This window comes from Mercenaria mercenaria, chromosome 2 (genome assembly GCF_021730395.1).
Source record: "Mercenaria mercenaria strain notata chromosome 2, MADL_Memer_1, whole genome shotgun sequence".
In the NCBI taxonomy this organism is placed as follows: Eukaryota; Metazoa; Mollusca; class Bivalvia; order Venerida; family Veneridae; genus Mercenaria; species Mercenaria mercenaria.
In genome coordinates this window covers 12859073-12870060 of record NC_069362.1, presented here as the reverse complement: position 1 = coordinate 12870060, position 10988 = coordinate 12859073, and the positions used below count along the sequence as shown (strand labels likewise).

Genomic DNA, 10988 nt, shown 5'->3' with positions numbered 1-10988 from the left:
TAAAATCAGTACAACAGTATCTTTATGTTAGTAACCGACAACGTCCCAGCTTGAAACAGCACTGAGTGGCGAAAATAGTAACAGATACGAGTAGTTTTCACCCGGTCTCGAACGTGTGTCCCTCGACACTCTACTCGCTGGTTAGTTCTTCCCATTAATTTCAATTGAAATTATACCCTGGCTCATATACGAGTTTACACTCATATGTTCGTTTACGGGTCAGGTAAAACGCACCGATACACGTAAGGTCTTAACTGGGTGGATGAGAGACACAATATCTCTAGGAATTCAACCCGCTTCGCCGGTTTTGTAATCTGCAAAACTATCCACTGCACCAGCCTCACCGATGGAGTTACTCGTGCCGCTCCTATAGAGATACAAAATAAGAGTGTTTCCATACGAATGCAGACACCAGGCCTGGCAAGGAAACTCTCATAGTAAATATAATCCAATAAAGTTCACGTCAGTGTTTTAAGTTGGACATATTTCATTTGTCGTCAGTTTATGTTTTTTTTTTAATGTTTAAAGCAATGCGAATTGACAAAGATAAACAAAACGAAAACGAAAAACCTATCTTGCAGTGAACCCGCGGACACCGACGACATCAGGATCAGAACAATAGCCATTAGCAGTCCTCGAATAGTCAAGCTAGTCACTATTTTTAAGTATACATAGATGTATATATACCCAGTGTTCAGCTTTAACAAGACTTTCTATGTTAGTTGAGACTGCCTTGATCTTGATTTTCGAGTGCACTTTATTTGTTGTTGAAGCTATACATGTACTACCAGCGAATTGCCGATTATAAAAGTTGAACATGGATCGCATGTGGTGTATCTTCCCCTTTAATCATACATATTCATATACATGTATTCATGCATTTAATAAAAATAAAATCTTACAAACCAAAACCTATATGGGAAATTTATAAGTGACATGTACATGAAGTACTATGAACAGACCAGTCATGATAACCATTCGGTATTCTTGTCAAGTTTAATTGCCAGATAACCAACCAGTACTAAGATATTAACCTAACCGGAAATATCCCTCAAATCAACAAGAGGGCTGTCATGGCCCACTATCGCTCAAATGAGTAATACTACACTATACATGTTATTAAATGTGCGACTTTGCCATTTTAGGGGTCATAATTCTTAAGACAAATAGCGTGATATGGCTACTCTTCGAGGAAAAAAGATATATAATTCCGATGATATATAATGTTTTGCAAGGTTGGTCAAAATCAAATCATAAATGTGATCTCTGTCATGCTCACAATGCTAAAATCAGCAAATTTTGTCATTTATGGGGCCATAACTCCAGCACAAATGTTGCTATATAGCTGGTTTTCGTAAGGAACCGAGATGCTATAGATATATAACTTCTATACAAGCTTGGTCAAAATGAAATAATAATTATGGCCTCTATTGAGTTCACAAGACTAAAATAAGCAAATTTTGCCATTTCAGCCATAACTCTGAGATAAGTGGCGCGATATGGCTGTTTTAAAAGGAAGTGAGATCCTATATAAGTTTAATGAAAATCAAATAATAAATATAGTATCCATTGTGTTCACAAGCAGCATTTTTTTACCAATTCAGGGGCCGTAACTCGAAGTCAAATAAATGGTGCAATACGGTTGTCTTTGAAAGGAACCGAGATCTTATAGATATATAAGTTGTATGCATATTGAGTCAAAATAACAAAACATGTGGTCTTAATCGGGTTCACAAGGCTAAAATCAGTAATTATTGCCATTCCAGGGGCCATAACTCCTAGAAGAATAAAGTGATATGGCTGGTTTTCGAAAGGAACCGAGATATAGATCTATATTAAGTTCTGTGCAAGTTTTGTCAAAACCAAATGATAAATGTTGTCTCTGTCATATTCGCAAGAAAAATGTGAACGGACGGATGATCGCAATAGCTTACTTTGTCACTTCGTACAAGTGAGCTAAAACATGTTACAAATGTGTTTCAGATGTAAAAATGCACTTTTTTGTTCATTTTTCCGATTGAAAATGACATGTGACAAATGTGATCAGATGTCACATCAAAAATCGGCATCGATCACATTCGTCACAAAAATGTTACATATGTGCTTGATTTCTGTTACGTATGCGATCTCATTTGTAACACGTGTTACATATGCGATCGCATTTGTAACACCTGTTACAAATGCGATCTGTTACGAATGTGGTCCTACATAGCTATCATGAAACTACTAGTGTTAACGGCTATTTGACGGTGTTTTTCATATATCTGTATCAGCTGCACCATTGACACAGTAAGTTTGTAGTGACGTCCTGTATATACAAGTGTTGGTACGAGGGGTGTTCGAAAGGAAATATAATAAATCTTCGCATTTGTTCATCTTTAAGGATTGTAACAAAATTATAAAAAAATGATGTTTTAATTATATTCAGTACAAATTCCACAGACTGCTTGAATACGTAAGTTAACATACTACCAAATCCACTAGCAATAAAAGGTGTACATGTAGTTTTATTTGCCAGACACTTTGTTTAAATGACTATAAAATATAGTTGAACTCCACAACTTAACAACCGGCAAAAGTAGAATTATTAAGTGTGTCCCTGTTGATCTTATTAAGTTTTATTTTTTGATTTGTCTGCATGTTCGTGAACAAATAGTCAACTGAAAGTTAACATTGACTCTAATAGTTTAGAAAGATATGAAATCCGGAGATTTGAAAAGAAAACTGACGATTGTTTTCGAAGTTTTGAATTTCTATGAAGACAGTGACAATTATGTTAAAGGTTGAAATATACCGATAATACTGAAACACTAATGCAGCAAATAATGAATTGAACATCTCTAATATTAACGTTTTCAAAAATAAAAGAAGAGGTTATTATAATAGGGATTTGACTGCCAAATACAGACCCAGTTGCATTACTTTTCGAACATCCCTCGTATATCGATTACCTAAAAACTTTCGTAATAAAATTCCCCTTTACGATATCTACCGTGCAATTTATTATTTACTATCAATTTAAGCAATTACCTCGATCTCCGCCGAGTTTAGATTGAAAGATAAGTGGAAAGTCATCAATAATTCTTTAGAACTGTACCTGAAAGTCAGCGAATTCATTGTCGATTACGTTATAAAATAAACTAGTCAGGGGATCTATTCTTTTTTAATGTATTGACGTTAACATGTACCAAAAAATAATTACGATAATTTTAGTGCTAGTGCTCAATTCTTGTTGCAAATGGCCCGCTGGCCAAACCCAGAAATTCTGACAGCCATAACCCAGAAATTAGAAGAAGATTGATTTATTTCACGATGCAATATGCAAGTTTCTTCTATATTTAGTTGGCAACAGTTTTTTCAGCATTACACCACCAGTAGTGTTATAGATGTAATGCTAACAGATATTTAACAACGTTTTATTAAATTCCAGTATCATTTGTAGACAGATCCGCCCAGAGGTCTATGAACAAGCAACACTTTTGACACTGGCAAGTTCATAGTGGCGTCCCATACATGCAACCTTTGCTGTATAGAACAGACTAACAAGCCGTTGATAAATATTTAATCCCTAATTATAACTTGATAATGGAAGGATGCAAAAAAAGTTGTCAAATACATGCATATTGTATGATATCAGGAATTGTTTTAAGTCTATTGAAATAAATTTAGATCCACTATTTAAGCAGAAATTTAGATATACTGTTATGTGTACCATATCACACATTATGTATAAAACAAGAAAAAGCTAATAAAAAATTCAGTATTAACCATGAAAATTGGCATTACAATGAAATGACTTATCACTAAGATTTTAACCATGTAGTTACATCACTTTTCCTTTTAATATGTGCCTTACAAGTGTATAGATGAATGCAAGGTAGGACTATTAATTGCATCATTGGATGCTCTCTAGTACTATACATTTGTATCTATGGAAGACAATTGCATCAGTATTTATTCACCGACATCGAAATATTTGATAATATTCAGAAGTAAAGAAACTAAACAGCTCTCGTGTACCGTAATTGTTGTCTATTGCAAACAGTACTGAATTAACACGTGGAATAATCAATATTTCTGTAATTTAATCACAACATTACAACAAGAATGCATATATTTTAAATATTGTCATTAAAAAATAAATGTCCGATTATTCATGTTGGCCTCTTTTCCAACTAACAACCTCTGAACTGTGCACAGTTTCCTTTTAGGCGTCGAGTATACCGGGTTATGTGTTTGAGTTCACATATAAATGTAAATAAACTCTCAGACCTTTTGCATGACACAGCCCTATAGCTGCGGCGATACCAACGTAATATGAAGATTCAAACCACAATAGTTTGAACTGCTGCTTTCAAAATATGTACATGCAAAGGTGCTTTAAGTGAGTCAGACACCAGTTCACGTATATAAGCATTTTAATTTCATGTACATTCCTCTATCATTCTTTTTTCAGTCTGTGTTATCTCCCTTTATCTCTCTTTATAAACGGAAGTGATTCATAATATGAAATGTTTAAAGATTTTAAATCTCCTTCTGCAGTTCTGTTATAGTGCCATTCTTCCATACAGTCTAAAGCATACCTTTGGTAATTTATATGAAATTTATTTGCAAAAAGATGATGTTTCTTTGTGAGAGCCTGCAAGTCACCAACCCCAAACACACATACATCACGCACGAATTTTCCGTGGCACGAGCCTTCCCTGCCCCATTTTACAAATGTTGCCAGCCATGGTTTATCATCAGGCTTTCCTGAAAATACAAATGTTTTATGCTACATTTTCATCGAGGCACTAAATTCTAAACAGATTAATCATCAACAATGCCGCTCTCTTGCATCTAATTTGTCATATTGCAAAATGTTCGGTTAACATTCAACAGTACAGTTTATAGTGCCTGGCACGCGAATTCTAACTCTTCCGTTAACAACCGGCACAAGTACTTTGTTATAGATAGAGTTTATGAAGTGAGTTCTTAATGAAAAAGAAACCGATAGGGAGGGAAACGGAGCGTAGCGGAGTTACCGACCGAGGTTTCTTTTTCTCGAAAAATTCTCTTCATGGACTCTATCTGACATAGTGTGAAATCTACGTTTGACCAATCAGAATTGCAGTCAGTCGTGTCTACCTTTGAATGACACCTCGAAGTGACAAAAACGTGTCGGTTTCCTTTGACATACGATGAAGGGACTGTCATTGGTACGCATGCGCACTCAGTGGACGCTCTTCAGCTTGTAGAGCCGTACTTCGAAAATAATTGCGACAGTGACGTTGGTCTTCAGGAATAAGAAGTCATATTTTTTGAAAAATAACTCGCTCTGATCTGTCAAAAAAAGTAGGTTGCACACTATCCCTAGGTAGCGATTGTTAAAGAGTACGAAAAATCGCAATGATTTCATGTATTATGAATATTGGAAACGTCGTAAATTTTAATCCATGAATCACATTCTACACATGCGATCATCGTACTGTTAACCACTTATGGTGGCTGATTTCTGCCAACGTCGTCTTTTCGACGTTTTCATATATCTTTCATAATCTCCTATGTAGAGCAGAATATTGACAGTGAACTTCATTAGATTCTTTTCTCTATGTAAATTTAAGACAGATTAAAGCCTACCGTCGGGAAATGTCACAATTAACAAAAGTACCGAAGAAGAAATACTTTACAGGGAGCTGTATAGGTTTTTTTGAAATGCAGATTTTAGACAGATAAACCTACATGACAGCGAGTCTGATATTGTCGCCTGGACAGATAGTAATGGCATGTTGATAAATTGTCAAATCAATCTTCTAGGCCAGACAAATTGGATGAATTAGATCTTCGTTTCTTGTGTTGCCGTAATTTACCGCATAGGAGGCATATTCTGCAAATGTTTGAACTCATGGCGACCAAAAATTTCTACATTCGAATTAACGCGAAATTGGACCTATGCACTCGATATTTTTAAGGCGGAGAGGAAGTTGCAAATACAAGGTAATACGAATAATACAGGTCTACATAATCACTCCTCTGTTTCACCTTCACAACACGGTCATGGTGTAATTATCCGCTCATATTGTTCAGTATAATGTAAGGTGTCATAAAGGTAGTATGTGAACTTTTTCATTTTTTTGCAAAACTAAAAACAAACAGTTTTCGTGTATTTTTGCATAATGCTTTTTTTAATTGCAAAAGGATCAAAGTGATGTGCATTTTTGTTTGTCTTCACTACAGTAATTAGATATGGAATAGCATCAGTGCCAGGTTGTTGTTACTTATTGAATCGAAATTTGGATTTATATCTCGAAATTTAAATGCATATGATGCCTTTGTTGAAAATGTGGCTGCCACATTTTTCGTTATGAACAAAGAATGTATTAATTTCTTAGTATATCCTATTTCCAGTTCTCATTTTCTTGAATATTTGTCAAAGGTTTGAATATTAATTAACATTGTACATGTAGAAAGTTTTAATGAAACTATTGTTTTTTTATTACCTTCCTTCATATTTCTATCTGTAAAAGTTCATGTGCAGTATTAAAGTAGTGATTTTCAACCCTTGTAATTATGCATACCGTCTATTTGGACAGCTTTTCCATCTGTTTAACATACAATTTAATGCCTTATGGAACTTTAAACTTACTATCGCAGAATTTAGATTTTCTTTACTCGAAATTGTGGCTTACTTACATCCATAGATGGACGTATATGTATAAGTCCTGGCCATGATAAGATACCTTGGACCTAGAGCGTCATGATAGGTGACTGGTGAGTGCTCGTATAATAAAATATCGCTATTTTTACCATGATTAAGTCTGAAATGCTTTCAAGCCTATGCCAATGAGTCATTGGACCTTTGAACCGTTCGAGACCAAGATCGAGTTCCGAGGGTATCTATCTCTAGAGGTGAGGACAGTTCATAGAAAGTGATCGTATACAATGTATATATATTATAGATAGTGTTCGAACTTAAAATATTTCATTATTTTGACCATACCTTGAATGTTTTCGACCTTGTTCGAGCCCCTCCGGACAGAAAAAAATATACCCATACTCTACATGGATATATAGGTACAAGTTCTGGATACAGTTTAAAACAAAGATCCCTTGAGTCAGTTTAAGCGTATGTAGATACTATGTTATACTTTGACCCTTGTTCCAGTCCCTGCATGCTAGGTACCTACAAGTAGCATATATTATTGTGTAGACATTTGTATTCATTGCATATTTTAACCATTTGAGAGTCAGGTCAGTAAAATGAGAGGTAGCCGCAGCAAACTTATTCATTAACCTTTTCGTCATTTGAGAGACGGACGGACAATAAGGTAGCAAGATACAAGGTTATAATGTCGAGAAAATCTAAATTTCGAGATAATACATTGTATATCAACTCATCAATTTCGATTTAATGAATAACACCAACCTAGCACTAATGTTCATCCATAAATAAGTAGTGTAGTTAAGACATGTCAATCTTTATTTCACCAAACAGATGCACATCACATTAGTACTTTCACGATTTCTTTTTTAAAATGACCGGCTTAGTACGGAATCATAGTGGGAGCATAGGACTTTTTTATTTTACCTCTTGGCTACGACAATTAATATCAAACTGCGATATTTTATGTATGCATGCATGTACTCATTATATTCGAAATAAATACTGTTTAACCCAAACTGGGATATATTGGATAAATTGTAAATTGAGCAGAATCCGTACACGTAATCTGTAAATTAATAAATAGAAAAATAGGTTAATCCATTATCATTTGCAAGTATGCAAATTAGTTTAATAACATAAAAATATTACGAATATAAAAGGCCAGTGTGTCAGATCCGTTTTTGATAATAACTTTTTATTGTTTTACGACTCAGTTGTCATATTTTCCGGTCCTTTGGGATCATTTAGTACTGACAGAATTCTGCTATGGTGAGGGGTGTTGCACATTTCATTTTCTCTAATGAACAGACTCAGTCAAACCGAGTCTGCTATTGTGCTGTTTGGTTGCATTCTGTGCTTGTTTAGGATTTTTGCACAGATATTATTATCTATCACCAAAACTGACTAAGATATGATGGGCTTATTGTCTTTAAGGTTGTCATTTCTAATGATTAACGGCTGTCATGCAAATAGTGAACTCGTATAATTAAAATGTGTCTTACATAGAACACAAGGACACACATTCTCTGTGTAATAGTTAAAAGACAAAACTATGTGCAGTTAAACAATATGTAGGCCACTGTCTCTTTTTATCCTGATAATAGCATTATGTTTCTTCCACTGTTAATGGATATTTGAAAATGTTTTATACATATCTATACCATTTGTAAACACACGCAATGCCGAAGCAAATACTTCAACAGAAGTTCCCAGTGGCGTCCCATAATTTATACACGACATAATTTATTACATATAAACTAACGTACTCAAACTCACCTTTGTAATACGACCCTGGTGTTCCAATATGATGGTTGAAGTTCAAGGTCGCCCAATAATACTCATCGGGACTGAGAACATCCCTGAACCAGTCTAATAATTCTCGTGCAATTTTATTATTTACTATAAAATGAACAAATTTCCGACTGAAAATACCATAAGCACTTCCTTTTACAACAGTAATATTATATGGCGGTTTGTCTTTTGCTTGCTTAGATATAAATGCTCTTGGTTTGATCTTATTATTAACATGTCTATAAATAAACCGATGTTTATATCTATATTCCAACATCCGATTACTGGTCAAGCCTTCGATATCATTTGCTCCGTTATAAATTCTCAGAATTTTTACAATTTCTTTGTTCGTTTTTAATGGATATTCTTGACTCGGCAAATTTATAAAGTATTCCCAATCTTTTCCATGTTGTAACAAATTCTCCATACAGTTTATGTCTGCTTGTAACCGCGTAAAACCCGCGTAGACCACGTATTCCTTTCTAGAAACAACAAAAACATTATTAAAACAATTTGCAATTCCCTGAATAGCATCGTGTACTTCTTGTTTAGAATCTGCATCAACGTGCAAACAAAAGTAGTTCTGTGGTGTATAAATCGCGCGTAGTAATCTCTCAGCCTGTTCAACGTCTTTATAAAGCAAAATGCTGTACGCGATTGGAAGTTCAACTTCTTCCCTCGATGAAAAATAATTATCATAGCTTCTCGTTCTTTTAAAACTGTCACAATCTGCTGTAAGCTGAATATATTCTCTGTCTGTAATGAGTTTTTGCGATTTATTTCCAGTTTTCATCAGTTTGTTCGCCTTTTTTATTTCTAACTTGTCACCGTTTAAGATTGCGACACAGTCAACATCTCGAACAAGCCTTTTAGGAGATCTCTTAAACAATGGTAACTTCAAGGGTATATGCACATTGTACGAATATTCGCGCAAGTTCAAAAATAAATTCAGTCCCTCTGATCCACCATTTACGACGAAGAAATTTCCAGAAATGTAAACAAGTATGCAAACGATGAACAACAGAAGCAAAGACTCTTTGTGGAGGAACCTTCGCTTCATCTCGAGACAAAAAATGTATCTGAAAAAGACAATACAAGTGGCTTTCAGAACTGAGATTTCAAAATTTCATTTCAAATTGAGCATGTGACATATAAAACAAACTAATTAAATATATAAAAAACAATAATCACAATTTCTCTGACACATTTGACTATGTTGGATTGTAAAATTTGACTGGTTTAACAATACCAAGTCAGTTAGATTCTTGTTTGACGTGATTTACATATATAGGTGGCTAAATACAACTTTAAAATTTGGCCAGGATACTTAAGTAACAGGAGAATGAGTAATTAAATTAATACATTAAGCAATTTATCAGTGCTGTAGAAAAAAGTCTGATGTACTACACTAGTATTTACAGGATAAAATACTTTCTACACAGAATATGAAAATTCATACATTCCCCATTGTAACTGTATCATAGTTGCATAATGTTAACATGAACATGAATTTTAACATTTTCTGCTAGTACATGTATTTGGGATGTTTCTATCTGTTGCCGTAATTCTTTGTGAAACAATACGCTAGTGAGAATCCTGTCTCATTACTCAACTAAAGGTAACCGGCATAGCGTAGACGCTCCGCTTTGACAAGATGTATTTTAAATTATATGCAAACGAGTTTCATGACAAAAACGAAACTTCAAAATGGAATGGAAATATTGGCATGTCTAAGAAATGTTGTACATGTGAAATTGTTTTAGGTTGCCTACCCCTAAAACAAAATATTACCATATTTACGCTTTACTTATATCGGTGAAGAAAAACGATTTTTTCGTAAATCCAACAACTACAAAACGGGCTGCGTAATTCAGTAAACCAGATCAAAGAGAATAATCTTCGTACAAATTTTGCAATACCTTTTCCATTAAAAAAAAATCCACCGTATATATTACATTTGTGTTTTGAAATAACAATATATACCCGGAACGTTCGAATGATTTTACCATTGACAGCCTATCCGAATCGGATCGATAAAAAGTTTGAAGGGAATTTGAAAATAATTTATTAGGGCAGATTATGTTGTTACGTTAAATAAAGTGTCTACGCACCTCCAGGTAAATATCAGAGATATTGGGCAAGTCGACGTTTAGTGAAATTTCGCTTATATACATCATGTATTACATGCACACAAAACATGCATTATTCAAGTTAGATATGAATTGCAAACGATACGATAAAATTGATAAATGTCCGTTATGTCTTGGCAATTTTCTGATTGTGTTTAGTAACATTATAGAATGTTTTATTAAAAGAGGTTATGATCCAGCTGCTGAAAGTTTAGCGTTCAACCCTTTTACAGTTAGCCGCTACGTGCTCCTCTTTGTTTTTGTCTGACGGAACAGGCGGAGGACTCTATGATAGGTTGTTCTTAAATACCACCCGGACTGAGCTATTTTGATTTATAATATTCAATAGGGAAAGCCACGTTCCAAAAATGCAGCCTCCCATACCACAACGCGGACGTGCACACTCGAACAAATTAAGGAACACG

The 10988-nt window shown here is 34.5% G+C and overlaps 1 protein-coding gene across 1 annotated transcript; it reads right to left on the bottom strand.

Annotated features, from left to right (window-relative positions):
- Positions 1–3835: 3835 nt before the first annotated feature.
- Positions 3836–9505, bottom strand: LOC123563220 (beta-1,3-galactosyl-O-glycosyl-glycoprotein beta-1,6-N-acetylglucosaminyltransferase-like). Its single transcript, XM_053530208.1, has 2 exons — positions 8420–9505; positions 3836–4752 (listed from the first exon to the last, which is right to left on the bottom strand). The coding sequence occupies exons 1-2, from the start codon at positions 9492–9494 to the stop codon at positions 4463–4465; spliced, it is 1365 nt and encodes a 454-aa protein (XP_053386183.1). The 5' UTR covers positions 9495–9505; the 3' UTR covers positions 3836–4462.
- Between the last annotated feature and the right edge of the window lie 1483 nt (positions 9506–10988).

Bases quoted from the DNA above. Each gene is read 5' to 3' on its own strand.
- LOC123563220 (XM_053530208.1), bottom strand. From the start codon at position 9,494: ATGAAGCGAAGGTTCCTCCACAAAGAGTCTTTGCTTCTGTTGTTCATC. The intron at 4,753-8,419 runs GTGAGTTTGAGT...TTGTATTTTCAG, and splicing joins ACCAGGGTCGTATTACAAAG to GAAAGCCTGATGATAAACCA.